General features: G+C 45.5%; 1 protein-coding gene across 1 annotated transcript in view; it reads left to right on the plus strand.

Annotated features, from left to right (window-relative positions):
* The window catches only part of SLC9A9 (solute carrier family 9 member A9), a 902,549-nt gene that overhangs the window by 19,763 nt on the left and 864,476 nt on the right, over window positions 1-18,310 (plus strand). Inside the window, exon 2 of the mRNA XM_040428049.1 lies at window positions 11,467-11,669. Within this exon, the coding sequence (XP_040283983.1) occupies window positions 11,467-11,669 (203 nt within the window). The remainder of the gene's footprint in view (window positions 1-11,466; window positions 11,670-18,310) is intronic.

An 18,310-nucleotide genomic window follows, 5' to 3' on the forward strand; every position in this document is an offset into this window, starting at 1 on the left:
CACATAAAGACAGGTGCAATCAATATTAAGTGAATAAACCAAAAAAGCAACAAACACTTGAATACATATTCTATCTTACATATTGTAGACAGTTTTCTTACGCATGTTCAGATATTCAACGTCTGAAAAATAAATGATATATAGATTGTAAACATGTAACAAAAGTGTTTCTTTATAAATGCATGACCTCATATTCCCTATTGAGGCCTCTAGGGTGTAGTGTGTCCAACGTGTGGATCCAAAAGGCTTCCCTCCGTAACCAAATTTTCTTAATGTCTCCCCCCCTCCGTGGTCTAGTCACCTGTTCTAGAACCTGAAATTTCTACTGGGCAATAGAATGTCTACATTTTTCAAAATGGCTTGGTATGGGTAATAACAGATTTTTGGTTCTAATAGTTGATTTGTGTTTGTTAATATTGCTGTGGATTGACGTCCTCTCCCGGGCAGCGTGCATTTGAGTGAGTGCTGGTTTTTCCACATCCATCAAACCATGTTAGTCTGTCCGTTTCTCCTAACTTTTCCGATTGTGATCTGCAATAAGAGCGTAGCTGGTGAAACAGAAGAAAATTAGAGGAAGTCACACTATATTTAGCTTGAAATTCTTCCCAAGTGATCAAAGACTGTTTCTTGTTGTCCAAGATATCTTTCAATTTATATGTGCCCTTATGTCTCCATATTTTGTACATTTTTATGCAAGAGGATGAGAACCCCCGCCTTCCTATCCTGTGAAAGATAGCCCAACACTTGTCCCACCCACATCTTTTGCAACTTCCAGAAGTCTTGTTCCTCCAGGTGTGTCTCCTGGAGAAGAGCCACATCTATCTTGAGTCTTCGTAGCCGTCACAGAACATTTATGTGCTTAAATTGGGAGCGCAATCTCTTGACATTCCATGTGGCTATTCTCATGAAGAATTTGCCTTATTGGTTTCTACAGGAGACCCCACACAGGGACCAAGGATCAGTTCCCTATACCTCTCTATGATTTCGACCCCTTTAATGCAGTGCAAGAAAAGATCTCTTTCCCATTCCCTCCCATCTCGTTCCCTCCCCCCAAACACAGGAACCCCAACATTTAAATACAACAATGACATATATTCTCTGGACTTCTCTTTTTTCGCGCAGAAATTGGTGAAGTCGTTGTCACTTCTCCTCCTAATTAACTCTATAATATATGAAACGAACACCTCCTTGACCTTGTCCGCCCTTATGTCAGTATGGCCACAATGAGTTCCCAACCCGACGTTAAACATATACAATTGGAAAAGCGGGTGTCGGGAGCATCTAAACCCGTGTAAGAACACTAGTTATACTTAACATTGTTAAAAGCTATTATAACAGTATAAGCAATTAAAGTAATGCTAACAAGTTTCCCTTGTATCTCGCACATTACCGCAAGGATCAGAGTTCTTGTCAGTTCCAATCCGGGCCTTGGCTCGGGAGTTGCTAGGCATCTAATCCCTTAATTTTTGCGGACGTCTTAGGGGAACCTATCTCTCTGATCATTCCCCGAGAAGAGATCCCTCTTCGTTGAGTCGGTTTGCGATGAAGGACTTTCTGTAACGGTCACGTCCACACACACACAGGGGGAAGGATAGTGACCACTGCGCTCCACCCTCACCCCTGCCCCTGCCTACTTGCCTCACGAGTCCTGATGACAGGGGACAACTGGACGATAGTCCCTTACTTAGGATATGTGCAGGGAAGACAGACAAGACAAAATACGGAACGTGAACGGACCGGGTCAGAACAAAGAGAGCTACGCTGTACAAAGGGTTAAGCAGAGAATGGTCAGGAGAAGCCGGGGTCCCGGGGTCAGGTGGGAGCCGAGGTCACAATACCAGGAGGGATGCGCAGTACAGGAGGAGCAGGCAAAGGATCGTCAGGGAACAGGATCAGGTGAGTATTCAGTAGTCCAAAAAAAAGCCAGGAACCTAGAATTAACAGGCAACCTGTGGTCAGCAGGCTGCCTGTATTTATAGTGGGGTCTGAGGGTCATGTGACGTGGCCAGCGTCACATGACCAACAGACAGACAAGTCGAGCACCGAGTGATCAGCTCGGCGCTCAAGACAGACCTAGGAGCAGGGAGCCTCCCAACTAGCAAAGCCGCCCTGGGAATGAGGCCAAACACAGATCCTCGCTCCCGAAGATAAGGAGCAGGTCTGCGGCTGATGGGAGACCGAGTGCGCTTTTGGCGCCCCGTGACACTTCCCCACTTCAGATCCAATGCTTCATGTGCTTCTCTAGGGGTGAGAAAGGTCTCTATGCTGCCGTCTGGCCGGAAAACTCTTAGCGTCACTGGGTAAATCAAAGTGAATCTAGTCTTCTGTTGGACCAGAGTGGAGCAGAGAAGGCTCTCCTGCGTTTCGTTACCTCCACAGAGTAGTCATTGAACAGTAATAGCTTGTTTCCTCTTACTTTTAGCGGCAACGTGGTTTTTCTATAGCTGCGCCAGATTTCCTCCTTCGCTGCATAGTTTATGTACTTCACAATGACCATTCTCGGCCTACTGGAGACCAAGGCTTGTTCCGTCTGTCTTGGTGGTCCCAGCCTGTCCCAGCCTGTGGGCTCTCTCTACTATAAACTGGCCTTGAAGCCCTAGAGAATGAGGTATTTCTGTTGCACATATCTTGGCTAGTTGAGATGACGGAACTGTTTCTGGTAGCCCCACGATTCTAAGGTTGCTCCTTCTGGAGCGATTCTCCAAGTCTTCTACCTTCTCCTTCAGGGATTGATTAGAGCGTTTTGCTTCCTGGGCATAGGTGTGGGCCTTTTTCAGGTCCTCCTCCATCTTGGCTACTCTCTGCTCAAGCTCTGCGATCTGAGTGGAATGACTTTGTACCTCAGACTGAAGCTGCTGCAGGGCCGTGGAGACTGTGGCTTCTAAAGTGGCTTTAATGTCAGGTGCCAGTAGCTTAGCTACTTCTATTGCCATATTTTTACATGAAATAGTAAAGTCCTGGTCCTGAGGCATCGCTCCTCCCTCCTCACCAGAAGTCTCTGCAAGCTCTGTCACCGAGCGCTGAGGTGGCTGTGAGGCTGACCTCGTGAGCCTGCTAGCTCTTTCTGATGCGGCCGCCATCTTACCCCGCTGGTAACTTGCGCTGCGGGAGAGCCGGGGTTGGAGGAAGGGAGCCGCACTTCTGCAGGTATCTATAGAATGTGTCGGCAGATAAGAACCATTTGGCCCATCTAGTCTTCCCAATATACTGAATACTATGAATAGCCCCTGGCCCTATCTTATATGAAGGATGGCCTTATGCCTATCCCATGCATGCTTAAACTCCTTCACTGTATTTGCAGCTACCACTTCTGCAGGAAGGCTATTCCATGCATCCACTACTCTCTCAATAAAGTAATACTTCCTGATATTAATTTTAAACCTTTGCCCCTCTAATTTAAAACGATGTCCTCTTGTAGCAGTTTTTCTTCTTTTAAATATTCTCTCTTCTTTTACCTTGTTGATTCCCTTTATGTATTTAAAAGTTTCTATTGCTTAAATAGATAAAGGAAATCAACAAGGTAAAAAGAGGAGAGAATATTTAAAAGAAGAAAAACTGCTACAAGAGGACATAGTTTTTCTCCATGCAGTGTCCCGTATTAATAGCGGTGGCTTTGGAGGGGTTTAATGACCCAGTGTCGTGCGGGCTCCCTGTTTTATGGGCGGCTGGTGCTGGAGCAACTTACTCTCCCGTCCTCATGTGCGCACGCCGGAACCAAAAGCCTATATTTCCATATTAATATCAGATATACACTGCTCAAAAAAATAAAGGGAACACTTAAACAACACAATGTAACTCCAAGTCAATCACACTTCTGTGAAATCAAACTGTCCACTTAGGAAGCAACACTGAGTGACAATCAATTTCACATGCTGTTGTGCAAATGGGATAGACAACAGATGGAAATTATAGGCAATTAGCAAGACACCCCCAATAAAGGAGTAGTTCTGCAGGTGGTGACCACAGACCACTTTTCAGTTCCTATGCTTCCTGGATGATGTTTTGGTCACTTTTGAATGCTGGCTGTACTTTCACTCTAGTGGTAGCATGAGACGGAGTATACAACCCACACAAGTGGCTCAGGTAGTGCAGCTTATCCAGGATGGCACATCAATGCGAGCTGGGGCAAGAAGGTTTGCTGTGTCTGTCAGCGTAATGTCCAGAGCATGGAGGCGCTACCAGGAGACAGGCCAGTACATCAGGAGACGTGGAGGAGGCCGTAGGAGGGCAACAACCCAGCAGCAGGACCGCTACCTCCGCCTTTGTGCAAGGAGGAACAGGAGGAGCACTGCCAGAGCCCTGCAAAATGACCTCCAGCAGGCCACAAATGTGCATGTGTCTGCTCAAACGGTCAGAAACAGACTCCATTAGGGTGATATGAGGGCCCGACGTCCACAGGTGGGGGTTGTGCTTACAGCCCAACACCGTGCAGGTCGTTTGGCATTTGCCAGAGAACACCAAGATTGGCAAATTCGCCACTGGCGCCCTCTGCTCTTCACAGATGAAAGCAGGTTCACACTGAGCACATGTGACAGAGTCTTGAGACGCCGTGGAGAACGTTCTGCTACCTGCAACATCCTCCAGCATGACCGGTTTGGCATTGGGTCAGTAATGGTGTGGGGTGGCATTTCTTTGGAGGGCCGCACAGCCCTCCATGTGCTCGCCAGAGGTAGCCTGACTGCCATTAGGAGATGAGATCCTCAGACCCCTTGTGAGACCATATGCTGGTGCGGTTGGCCCTGGGTTCCTCCTAATGCAAGACAATGCTAGACCTCATGTGGCTGGAGTGTGTCAGCAGTTCCTGCAAGACGAAGGCATTGATGCTATGGACTGGCCCGCCCATTCTCCAGACCTGAATCCAATTGAGCACATCTGGGACATCATGTCTCGCTCTATCCACCAACGTCACGTTGCACCACAGACTGTCCAGGAGTTGGCAGATGCTTTAGTCCAGGTTGGGAGGAGATCCCTCAGATGACCGTCCGCCACCTCATCAGGAGCATGCACAGGTGTTGTAGGGAGGTCATACAGGCACGTGGAGGCCACACACACTACTGAGCCTCATTTTGACTTGTTTTAAGGACATTACATCAAAGTTGGATCAGCCTGTAGTGTGTTTTTCCACTTTAATTTTGAGTGTGACTCCAAATCCAGATCTCCATGGGTTGAAAAATTTGATTTCCATTTTTTTTTTTGTGTGATTTTGTTGTCAGCACATTCAACTATGTAAAGAACAAAGTATTTCAGAAGAATATTTAATTAATTCAGATCTAGGATGTGTTATTTTTGTGTTCCCTTTATTTTTTTGAGCAGCGTATGAGTGCCCTCCAAACTCTCTATTCCAATGTTTACTCTAACTGCACCACAAAGAGCCCATGTGCAGATGGGAGAAACTTCTAGAATCTCAACCATCAGTACAGCACTCCACCAATTTGAGCTTTATCACAGAGAGGCCAGAAAGAAGCCTCCCCTCACTAAAAGACACATACAAGTTTGCAAAAAAAGCACACTAATGGACTCTGGCTTTGAGAAACAAGATCTCTGGTCTGATGAAACCAAGACCTTTTTGGCCTCAATTCTAAGTTTCGTGTCTGGAGGAAACCAGGCACTGCTCAATACCATCCCTACAGTGAAGCATGGTGGTGGCAGTCATCATGCTGTGGAGTGTTTTCAGTGGCTGGGACAGGGAGACTGCTCAGAGTTGAGGGAAAGCTGAATGGAGCAATGTGCAGAGATATTCTGATCCAAAGTACCAAAGGTTCACCTTCCAACAAGACAATAACCCTAAGCACACAGCCAAGACAACTCAGGAGTCGCTAAGGGACAACTCTGTGAATGTCTTTGAATGGCCCAGCCTGACTTAAATCCATTCGAACATCTCTGGAGAGACCTTAAAATAACTGTTCACCAACGGTCCTCATCCGATCCAACAGAGCTTGAGAGCATCTGCAGAGAAGAAAGGCCGAAAATTCCCAAATCCGGGTGTGCAAACCTTGTGACATCATAACCAATAAGACTGGAGGCTGTAATTGCTGGCAAAGGTGCTTCAACTAAGTCCTGAGTAAAGTGTCTGAATATTTATGCCAAAATGAAACTAATTCATTAAAATTAATTGCTGAATACCTTATGCACAGGGAGTAGTTCATTTATTATGTATGTAGCTACCATGCACTGCTACAAGAATGACAGGTCTTTGCATACGATTGCATGCTCTCAACCTGATTAACTTTGGCTGTATGATCAGCAATCTTCAACTATAGCATCTATTTTCTTTGTGTTTTTTTTTTTTTACTCATTTTAGAATCAAATACTGCTCCCAAAGAATCAGCAAAGAATCTTTTACATAGGGTCATGCAGCAGCAAAGAAGTTGAAGAGGTTTTCCATAAAATTGAGGGTCTAACCTTAGACCCTCAATTTCAGATGTTGGGGTCCAGCCCTCAACATCCTCACCAATCAGCTGATTGAATGAAAGGGCCAAGAAGACACCAGTAGTAAATGGTACATGGTAGGTTGGCGCCCTGTTATGGATTCTGAGATTCAGGTTATATGAATGCTATTTACTGTACATGTATTATTATTATAATTACAGAAGCATTGTCTCCACTGAATAATGTTCTTTTAGTTTTATGTAGATGAGAAATGGGACATGATGGTTGAAGAGAGGCAAAGATAAAATGTCTTGGAGGCTGCATATATTGCTGTCATGATGGATGATGCCACTTGTGTGACTTTTTGCCGTCAGTACTTTACTCTGCTACTTGTTTCTTACTCTGTATGTCTGCTCCCTGTCATGTCGCACGTCAGCATTTCTTCCACTGTGCGGGGCGCCGAAGCATTTCCACCTGACCGCTTATTTCTACCAAGCCATTTCTCGGATGTTCTTCTTCCCATACCTTTTTTCTGCACACACATAAGTAGAGAAACATTAAGCCCTGCTACCCCTCTGAGCTGAACGTCTCTGATGCAGCCAACATCTCCTCTTTAAATTGTGATCTTGAAGGGTATGGACCTGCGCCAGGCGACTGCGAGAACTGTACCAGGGAGCAGCAGGAGGCATTTTTAGCCGAGCTAAGTGGTTGTGGCAGCAGGACTGCTCTTTTCTCCACAATTATCAGTTCACAGTGTCATATCTCATTTGTGACTGATTTGAAATGAAACACAGCACGAAGCAGAAATGTCCCTGTCCGCCGGCAGATTACAGAACAAGGAGCACATTATTAGCACATTTATTGTTATGCAGTGAAATACACTTGAGATAAGGTAGATAAAGCAACTTCTCAAACCCTGGCAGTACTTTATATAGGTAAAGCCATTGTAATCAGTGTAACGACACCATACAGGGCAATCACAAGCCTGTCAGGGTACTGTGGTAGCATATGTACATGCCTGACAAGCTTCAAGTCATTACTAGTACTGGAAACAGTGAGATTCCTCTCCAACACAGCTACCCGAAACGGGTCCATTTATAGGGAATGTGTCACCAGAAAATGACCTATTGTTCGAATCACGTTTTTATGTTTAATATGCGTATTTTTAAAGAATTTTTGTTGATGTTATTTTTAATTTTCCATGTCAATATAATATCCATAATCATTAAATGCTGCAGTTTTCACACTGACCACTAAGGCTGAGTTCACATCAGTGTTCAGACTTTACGTTCTCCTGCTCCGTCCTGCGTGCACGACTTTTGTCTCTGCTTCAAACATCTTCCTCTGAGCGGAAACCTAATGGGCCCTGTTTATAGTCTATGGGGCCTGTAGGCTCCGTTCGGCTCAGTTATGTGCCGAATCGTTTTTTTTCCATTCTCCTGCTCCATTAACGAAGCAGGAGAACGGAAAGTCTGAATGCTGATGTGAACTCAGCCTAAGCCTAATAACAGTTCTTGCTCTTAACAGATCACTTTACTGCAGTTACCTGCTTATCTGTTATTTTAATCCTGACTGTAATGATATCACCTTTGTGTATAGATAAGGCAGGATCCACCAAATCTTATCTTTTCCTTCAATGACCTCTGCACAGGTCACAGAGCATGCCTAGAAAACTCTCCCATAGAAGTCAATGAGGTCTCCTCCTGACCATTGTGTCTATGGCCCATGGGGCTGCCGTAAAGCAATTTTCTTAATGCTTTCTAAATGCTGTTAAAGGGACACTGACAGGCCCAATAAGCATATTTAGGTATATATATATGACAGTACAGGTCTTCTAAAGTGTATTAAAAGCATGTAAGTATACCCCCTGTCCACCTTATAAATACAGTAAACTGAAGTTTTATAACCTGGTTGAATCGTCTTCAATCTGCCCAAGGGGCGGCGTTTCATCTCCACTTGCGCCCAGCCAGCCGCCCCCTACTGCAGTTTTGAAGCGCCGCCCAGCTCATCAATATTCACTTCGCTGTGCGGCTACTACTGTCCCCGACTACACAAGATCCGGCGCATGCCCAATACAATCCTATGGGCATCGGCCCCCGTCTCATCTTCAGCACTAGTATTAACCCCTTCTGAGGTGTAAAAGAGCAGCGCTCTGAAGCTCTGCTCTGAACAGTGCCCGGCGCATGCGCATAACGCAGAGGCTGTAGCGGCCTCTAAGATGCAGACTGAACGCAGGCGGTGAAGGTGCCGGGCGCATGTGCTGAAGATGAGACGGAGGCCGATGCCCATAGGATTGTATTGGGCATGCGCCGGATCTTGTGAAGTCGGGGACAATAGTAGCCGCCCAGCGAAGTGAATATTGATGAGCTGGGCGACGCTTCAAAACGGCAGTTGGGGGCGGCTGGCTGGGCAGAAGTGGAGATGAAACGCCGCCCCTTGGGCAGAATGAAGACGATTCAACCAGGTTATAAAACTTCAGTTTACTGTATTTATAAGGTGGGCAGGGGGGATACTTATATGCTTTTAATACACTTTAGAAGACCTGTACTGTCATATATATACCTAAATATGCTTATTGGGCCTGTCAGTGTCCCTTTAAGAACATCTCAGGCAAAATGGCCGCCCCCATAATCGTGTTCAGAAAATAGAATAAAAAAGTCTGTTATCAAAAAATAAAAACAGATTATAAAAAAAAGGAGATGTGCCACTATCTGGTCTTAACCGGCAGATACAATTTTTGGTGACACATTTCCTTTAATCCTATGAAAGCATAGTGCATTTTACATTGCTCCGCAGGATATTTTGTATATTATTGGTATTATCATTGCTATAACAGTATTATTCATATTTTTATTGGAGTGGTATAGTAAAATATTCTCCATTTTAATTTCTGTTGCTCTGAAGAGGCTTTTAAAAAGTCACATCTCTATAGAGCTCTTTTATTCTGGAAAAAGGTGGTAGTCTTAGATTGCCAGCTGTGACAGCAGCACCTCCATGTTGGTCATGCACTCCTCCCAATTGTCCAAGACTGGTTCCTACCTATTGTGAGTAAAGTTTGTAGACCTAGGCTTAAGAAAGACTGGTAAGTATCCTGTTGTACAGGTACTCTGGTCAGTGTAGGGACCCATCCGAATAAGATTACCTTGTTACGGCAGATGGGATCTCACATTTCTAAGGGTACGACCACATGGCGCGGTATGAGCCGCTCCGAGCTATAACTAAACTAATTAGGATTGCCTTGTCTATTTGGTCTGTATTGTTAATGGCCACGTGATATTGCAGATGCCGTGCTAACATTAACAATACGAACTGATTAAACAGTTCGGTCTTAACTGGTTTAATTAGAGCCTGCTGTAGCTCGTACTGGTGTGCTGTACTTGCCGCAGCTTGACTGCATAGCAATCGCGATTGGTCGAACCCTAAGTCTAGTAAATTTGGCCGAAATGAAAGTTAAATTAGTAAAAGTATGCCTTTTGCATGTACCTTATTGCTCGTTGGGCGCTGCTGCATCTTTATGTTTGTTTGCTTTGCATTGTAGTCATGGAAGACATACACCTACCTACGGTATGTATTTCACTTTGTTACCATATGCTTCCACCAATGTAGTCTTCTCTCCAGTATCATTTTTGTATAGTACGTCCAATTTTCATTTTACACTTTTTAATTTTTCGTTAAAGGGTTATTCCCATGTGGATATTTATGGCATGTCTACAGGAGATGGGACTGACACCTATCTTGAGACTTCTGCCTCTCTTTATGGCCCCAATGAAGGGAGAGATGATCCTGCATGCGCAGCTTTCTCTGTTCACTTTTATGGTATTCAGAAAATAGTATGGTCACTGGTGGACCACTTGCTGGGATCCCCACTGATCACGGGAATGGGGGTCTCCATGTCCAGTTTGTGAATGGAGCGGTAAATGTTGTGTATGTGAAGATCCCTTTAAATGTTGTTAACCGGGTGCCCCGTGCCTGCGATTCTGGCCCCATACTCAGGTACGGGTGCTGAGCTTCCTTACTCCTCCCCGCTACTCCGTGCCATTCTAATAGACGCGGGCAGCGGGATTCTTAGCTGTGCTCTTCGCTCCTGCTGCCGGCATTCCCCTCCTGGCTCTAAGCGGAGTTTGCGCTTCAGCTCAGAGTTCCTTGTGTGCATAGGGTGTGGGCGGGCGTGTCTCTCCTCCTTATGTGAGGCAGCACGCACACCTCCTCTATCTTCCCCAGCCTATAGCTGGTCTGCAGGATTTATTTAAAGGCCCTTCTTTCTACGGGAAGACCCTTGAGCAACTTGGTCTAGCTTTTCTAGCCCTATTGTGTGAAGGAATTTTGTGTGATTCTGCTTTACTGTGTACCAGACCCTGCTTCTTGTTTAAACAGACTTTGCCTATTTGCTGCCAGCCCCTGACCTAGGAATACGTTCACAGACTTTGCCTCATTGCTGCCTGCTTTGAGCTCGGTCTTCGTACCCTGACTATTCGTCCGCCTGATCAGGCTCTAGCCTTCCAGCGCCCTCTGGGTGCCCTGTACCACCTGAAGGTCAGTCCAGTGGGTCCACACACAGGTCCTAAATTCCCACGTGTCCTAACCCCCCTCGGAGGTAGCACCTGGTACACCCCTCAGGAAAGTCTATCCTCACCAACAGAGGTATAGTGAAGAACGAGTGGTGTACTTAGACATCGCCCCCTGAACATAACAAATGTAAACCTTCTAGTAGCCCTTAGCATCTGTAGAGCAATGTTCCTCAACTCCATTCCTCAGGACCCACCTACCTGTGGTAAGTCCTGATGCGCTGACACTAATTATACCACCTGCTCAATACTAAGGAAATCCTGAAAACACGACCGGTAGGAGGGCCCTGAGGACTAGAGTTGAGGTACACAGCAGTTGAGGGAGCATAATGAAAACTGGCCTTGAGGAGTAATGTGTTTACTCCCCACACAAGGGATAATAGTAGACTGAGATTCCGGACTCTCCAGTTTTATTTGTTCTTATTTTATATTCTCCATACGTTTGCGTTAGAAGAAATGTCTTGTGTATTGCAGCAGCTTTTATATGCCAGTAGATGACTATAAACCACCATATACTATTCTTCATCTGCAGGTCTGGTAATGGGACTAATTATACGTTATGCCACAAAATCCTATGACCTGGAAGATGGGGCTGTTTACGACTGTGAGAGCTTGAAGAGTAACCCTACAACGCTGCTTATTAATGTCACAGACCGCGTATATCAGTATGAATACCGTGGAGAAATCAGCAAGCACAACATGAAAAATGACCAAGGGAATGCCATGCTGCAGAAGGTAATTAAGTGCAGATGTTTGGAGATGTTTTGCACGGAGTATGGGAAAGCTCGGCCATACTTTCTCCTACAGTGAAAAGTATGTGGAGGGCCAAGTCCACATCTTTGGCCCCTAGAGTAGAGCAGGGATGGGAGCTGAGAAACCCCTCTCCCCTAAAAGGCAATATGGAATTGGTTTGTCGGTGTCAGACAACTCCTTTAGTACATTGTGTAATGATTAAAAATGAACTTTAAGAGGAATCTGTCACCAGGAAATTCACTGTTAAACCAGGCAAGGTGCCTTGTAGAGCTAGCTTAATGTAGTGATGCCTTTCACTTAGTGATGTATTGCTTCATTTTGGAGAAAAAGTACTTTTAATCCATATGCCAAAGAGCAGGTAAGTGAACTGAGGGTGGGCCCAAGTCATTCTGTGCTTCCTTGCTTCCTCTGCCCTCTGCTTCCTCTCCTTCTATGCAGGAACCTGACTCTGTTATTGTAGAAGGAGAAAGAGGGGCTGGCAGAGGAAGGAATTGTGCACAGAGTGAATGGGAGCTGAGCTGCACTATGCCAGCATGGTCATACACAGTGGACGAGCCTTCTGCTACTGTCTCTGCCCACTGGTCTGGCGGTTTCTAAACACAGCTGACCCCCACCAATCTCATATTGATGACCTGTCTGGAGGATAGGACATCAATAGCAAAAAAGCTGCAGTACCCGTTTAAAGGGTTTAGCCAAGACAAAAAATGATCCCCCATATGCCAGGCCCCTCACAATGAATATACTTACCTGGGTCCCTGCTCCCTGCGCCGCTCCTGGTCACCCGCGATGCTAGGGAGGCTCGTCCCCCATCCTGCCATTGGCTGCTCCCCTCGACACCGGATGTTTTCATCTGCGCCGGGGAGAAGCAACAGCGGCGGTGTGTGGACCAGGAGCGGAGCAGGCAGTTGGGAGCCAGGTAAGTCTATTCATTGTGAGGGGCCCGGCATATGGGGGATCATTTTATAGTCTTGGATAAGCCCTTTAAGACTAGACAAATCTTTTATTCTATTTTAATCAAAAATAGAAAATGAACATCTAGAGCTGTTTGATACAAGTCAGATAATGTAAACGGTTGCATTTAGAAGAGCTTTCATCTAGTATATGTCTATAAATGTTAGCAATCAGTTTCCAAAAGTAAATGATTTGCCTGGAACAGCCTAGGCCCTTATTAGCAAGTCATAGCGTTTTAAGCTTACTGACGTACCTGGCACTTTTGTTTAAGTGTTTTTGGACTAAACTCTAAAGATGGAGATGGGTACATGAAGTTCCTTGGGCTCTACAGCTATGCCAAGGCAGTGGCCCAGAGAACTGGCAACACTTTCCAAGGCTGTCACCTTCTATGCAGAAAGGGTCCAGGGATGAAGTATAGAGTAACAGCATGTAATATTTAGGTAGAAAATAAATGCACGCTATAAGGTGCACAAAGGACTTTTATTCCCTGGTGTCCTCAGTGCCAACTATGCGGTTGGAAGACAATGTCCTGTTTGTAAGTATACAGTGAATAGACAGAATAACCTAGAATATGACATGATGAGGCACTTTGTATTTCATTTATGAATATGTCAGTACTATTTATTTCACATTTGGACAAGATAAAGTAGAACCCAAGAACCAAGCAATGCAAAGTTAAAGGTGGTCTTGTCATCCCAGACATTGGTGGCATATTCCAAGGATATGGTATGGTGTGCTCTCCATTCACTTCTATGGGAGTTCCGAAAATAGCCAAGCTAGCGTGCATAGAAGTGAATGGAGAGTGTACCGAGCATGCACGGCCATCTCTCCGTTCACCTCCAGCCGAGCCCTCTGTGCTAGCGTGGTGTGCGCTCGTTCACTTTGGGAGCCCTATTCTAGAAATAGGTGCGGGTATGCCACCAATCTCTCAGATGAGACATTGGTGAGACATTAATTCACTATTAGATCACACAAAACATAAACAGTTTTCAACTGGTTACAATTTAACCCTTAGGCTCCCAGCTCAGTAGTGCTGGAGTGTTATTAAACATGCATGCATGCGTGAGTGGGTGCCATAGCTGGCAGGTCTCTGCTGTTTCAAGCAGCAGAGGCCCACGGGTAATGTTTGCGACCGGCAATGATGCCGATCGCAGTAATTTAAGCCTTTAGATTCTGTGGTCAAGTGTGACCTGGGCATCTAAATAGCGAAATACCCGGAAGTGCACGTGCAGCGATCAGGGATGCCAGTCATTCATTCTAATATGCTGAGTCTCTCTGAAGAGACCCAGTGTGTTAGAACTGCAGCAGGTGGCAGGCCAACATAGGATATCTGGAAAATAAACTTATACTGTCATTAAATGGGAATACAGTATAAGTTGTCATCAATCTGTGTACTGTATTTTGCAGCCTCCAAGAGGGAATATAAAATAAGTTAAAAAAAGTTTAGAAAAATATAAAAAAATATAAATAGTTCAAGAGGACCTTTCACCGATCCTGACATTGTGAACTAAGTGTCATGACATATACAGCGGCGCCCAGGGATCTCACTGCACTTACTATTATCCCTGGGCGCCGCTCCGTTCTCCCGTTATAGGCTCCGGTATGTTCGGGGACTTGGTTATAGTAGGCGGAGTCTGCCCTTGTCTGCTGGGCGTCTCCTTCTCCTAGGCTGTAGCGCTGGCCAATCGCAGCGCAGAGCTCACAGCCTGGGAGAAAAAAACCTTCGGCTATGTGAATGGAAAAATAAAAAAGTTATGGTTCCTGGAAAACGGAAGAAAAACTAAAACAAAAAAAAAACTCCTGTATCCAAGGGGTTAAACATAATTCTCTTGTATCTTTATATCACTTGTGATGGTGCACCCTGGTGTTCTTTTGAGACCCTCTCAGAACATCTACCTGATGTGTTCAGGGCTTGCTGTCACATGTGTTACTCTGTCCCATCTCTTGGATCTTTTTGTACAGAGGCAGCAAAGTGGCCTTGTGTAGGCCTGCCAATAAGTGCACTTGAAGCAGATTCTTCTTACCGACACATTCTGAGAAGGAATCAGATTAACACCGGGGGGCGCCATAACAATTATTTGTAATAGTCATATTGAGACACAAGATCATTTTTTAATTTAACTCAGATTATTTTAACAAGAAAAAGTAGGAACAAGTCCCTTCAGGAGAATGTAAAAAAAGCTCTGTGCTCCATCACAAACCTACCTTTATGTTTTTATATTCCATACTGTGATATACGTGTACCTCCAGTGGCCATGTCTCTCGCCAGACTTTTAAAGGGGTTGTCCACCATTCTGTTAATGATGGCCTATGGTCAGGATCAGTCAACAACATCAGATGGGCGGGGGTCTGATGCCCATCTGCCTTGCCAGAAGTCAGCGCTGGAACTACACAGCGCCATCCATTGTGTAGTGGACAGAGTTGGTAGCTGCAGCACTGCTCTTATTCACTTCGGAACTTGTGCTAAAATCTGCAACAAATTTTTTGAATCCCTTTTGGCAATGCATGCAGCAGAGCAGGTAGTCCAGTTGTCTATGCAGCCGTATGCCACCGAAGGCCTCTACTGCAAAGCTCCTCAGCTGGACGGCAATTCAGTAAGGAGAGCGGGTGGTCCGGTGCTTGACTCAACCTACAATGCCGGAAACCTCAGTTACAAAGCCCTTTTGCAAAAGCTGAAGAGGTTTTTGGCCTTGTATGGTTGCCCAGATTATGAGACAGAACACTTTTCTATATTTTTCCCTGCCTATTTTGGATGTCTGGTGGGCGGTGTACCTGCAGTCATAACTGGAAGGACGCTTTAAGCTGGTATTCCAGTTTTATCTGCAGGATAGAAAATAACTATTAGATCAGTGGGGTCCAACCAGTGGGACGCGACCGATCACAGGAATGGGGGCCCGTTGAGCGTGTGCACTGATTGCTGCAATCGGACTGCCAGAAATACATAGCTAAGCGCTGGTACTCAATTGTTTCCATCAGTCCCACACAGATGATAAATCAGCAGTGCACACGCTCAACCTGAGAGGGGGTTCCTGCTCTCGGACCGGTACGGGTCCCAGTGTTTGGACTAGGGATCGACCGATATTGATTTTTTAGGGCCGATACCGATAATTTGTGAACTTTCAGGCCAATAGCCGATAATTTATTCCGATATTCTGGGAATTTTCATTTTTGAGAAAAAAAAAAAATTCCTACACAAATCTGCTGAAAATTAATATGTTTATTGTTAATGTATATTTTTTGGTTTATTGTTAATGTGTATTTTTTTTTTATAAATCTTTTTCATTTATACTTAATATTTTTGTATTTTTTTTTTACTAACTTTTAGCCCCCTTAGGGACTAGAACCCTTGTCCTATTCCCCCTGATAGATCTCTATCAGGGTGAATAGGAGCTCACACTGTCCCTGCTGCTCTGTGCTTTGTGCATACAGCAGCATGGAGCTTATCATGGCAGCCAGGGCTTCAATAGCGTCCTGGCTGCCATGGTAACCGATCGGAGCCCCAGGCTTACACTGCTGGGGCTCCGATCGGAGGAGGAGGGGAGAGGGGATCCTGTGGCCACTGCCACAAATGAGTAATACTGGGTGGGGCGCACTGCGCCACCAATGTTTTTACTATTGGCCGGGATTGGGGTGGGGGGCGCACTGCGCCACCAATGATTAATACTGGGGGGCTTGGGGGGGTCGCACTGCGCCACCAATGAAGATAAGTCTCTCAATCATTCATATACAGGAGGCGGGAGCTGGCTTCAGAATCACATAGCCGGCTCCCGGCCTCTATGAGCGGTGGCTGCGATCCGCGGCACCTGAGGAGTTAACTACCGCGGACCGCAGCTAGTACCGCTCATAGAGGTCGGGAGCCGGCTATGTGATTCTGCAGCCAGCTCCCGCCTCCTGTATATGAATGAATGAAAGACTCCTCTTCATTGGTGGCGCAGCGGCCACAGCCCCTCCCCTCCTCTTGTCTTCTCTCCTCTAATTGGGGGCAGCGGCAGCAGCAGCACAGGGGGAGGGAGACACTGCTTCCTTCTCCCCTGTGCTGCGGAGGGAACACAGAGAGCGCTGAGAGCAGCGCGTTCTGTGTTCCCCATACGTTATCGGTATATCGGCAAAATAGATGCCGATAACGGTCAAAATCCTCAATATCGGCCGATAATATCGGCCAAACCGATAATCTGTCGATCCCTAGTTTGGACCCCTACTGATCTAATAGTTATCCTTTATCTTGTGGAGAGGGGATAACTTATTACAACCGGAATGCCACTTTAAAGAGAACCTGTCACCGGGATTTTGTGTATAGAGCTGAGGACATGGGTTGCTAGATGGCCACTAGCACATCTGCAATACCCAGTCCCCATAGCTCTGTGTGCTTTTATTGTGTACAAAAACCGATTTGATACATATGCAAATTAACCTGAGATGAGTCACTACACTACAAGAGAAATGTTATAATCCAGTGGTGGTGAACTTATGGCACGGGTGCCAGAGGCGGCACTCAGAGCCCTCTCTGTGGGCACCCGCACCCTGGAAAAAGTCTCCGGTGAACCAATATGCCTTAGACGTTACCTGCCATTCATCAGCTCAAGGCGCACTATGAACGGCACAGGCAGCGCACTGAATGTTATTATAGCTAAATGCTGAGGTACATGGAAGATATTCTCTATTGGACTGTAGTAGTCAGATTAAATTGCCGTGTTGGCACTTTGCGATAAATAAGTGGGTTTTGGGTTGCAGTTTGGGCACTCGGTCTGTAAAAGGTTCGCCATCACTGTTATAATCTACAGGTGAAACTCTATATATCATGCAAAAGTCCATTTATTTCAGTAATACAAATGAAAAGGAATTGCATTAATGCAGCTTAAAATTAGAATTTTGTGAAAAGGTTCAATATTCTAGGCTCAAAGTGTCACACTCTAGTCAGCTAATTAGTCCATACCCCCTGAGCAAAGGGAACCTGAGATTGTGACTTTGGGGTTTCATAAGCTGTAAGCCATAATCATCCAATTTATAACAAATAAAGGCTTGAAATATCTCGCTTTGCATGTAATGAGTCTATCTCATATGTTAGTTTCACCTGTTAAGTTGCATTACTGAAATAAATGAACTTTGCACGATATTCTAATTTTTCGAGTTTCACCTGTATATGAAATCCTCTTTAGTTTTGTAGGTAATTCCAGGCAGTCTGTGAGAAAAGCTCATGTGCTAGTATCCCCCATGGCAACACTTCCGGCTCCTAGGCTCTAGCGGATCTGTTGAATCTCATGTCAGCCAAGACATTTAAACTTCTTGTTTCACTTTATAAAAACACCAAGGATTCTTGCATATAGATGTTCTGGAAGTACAGCTCTCGTGCATGCAGCAGTTTTCTTCTGCCCGTTTTTCGGGATATTCGCCGGAACGCGGCCGGGTCTTCGCCGGTCACCATTATAGTGAATTGGGCTGGACGGAGCCTTAGAAACCTCCGCCAATGCCGGAGTGCGCAGGCGTCCAGCAGGCTGTTCCCTCTGGCGCTAGTGTGCAACTAGCCGCTTCTTTCCATTTCTTTTGTGTTTTTTATGTTTTATATAAAGTTTCTGCACTAGCACAGCCTCCTGAACGATCCTCAGTATAAATGTCTGTATCCACGTGGGGTCTGCTAACAGAATTCATACTGTTCCCCTGAATGCGTACAGAGC

This window comes from Bufo bufo, chromosome 4 (genome assembly GCF_905171765.1).
Source record: "Bufo bufo chromosome 4, aBufBuf1.1, whole genome shotgun sequence".
In the NCBI taxonomy this organism is placed as follows: domain Eukaryota; kingdom Metazoa; phylum Chordata; class Amphibia; order Anura; family Bufonidae; genus Bufo; species Bufo bufo.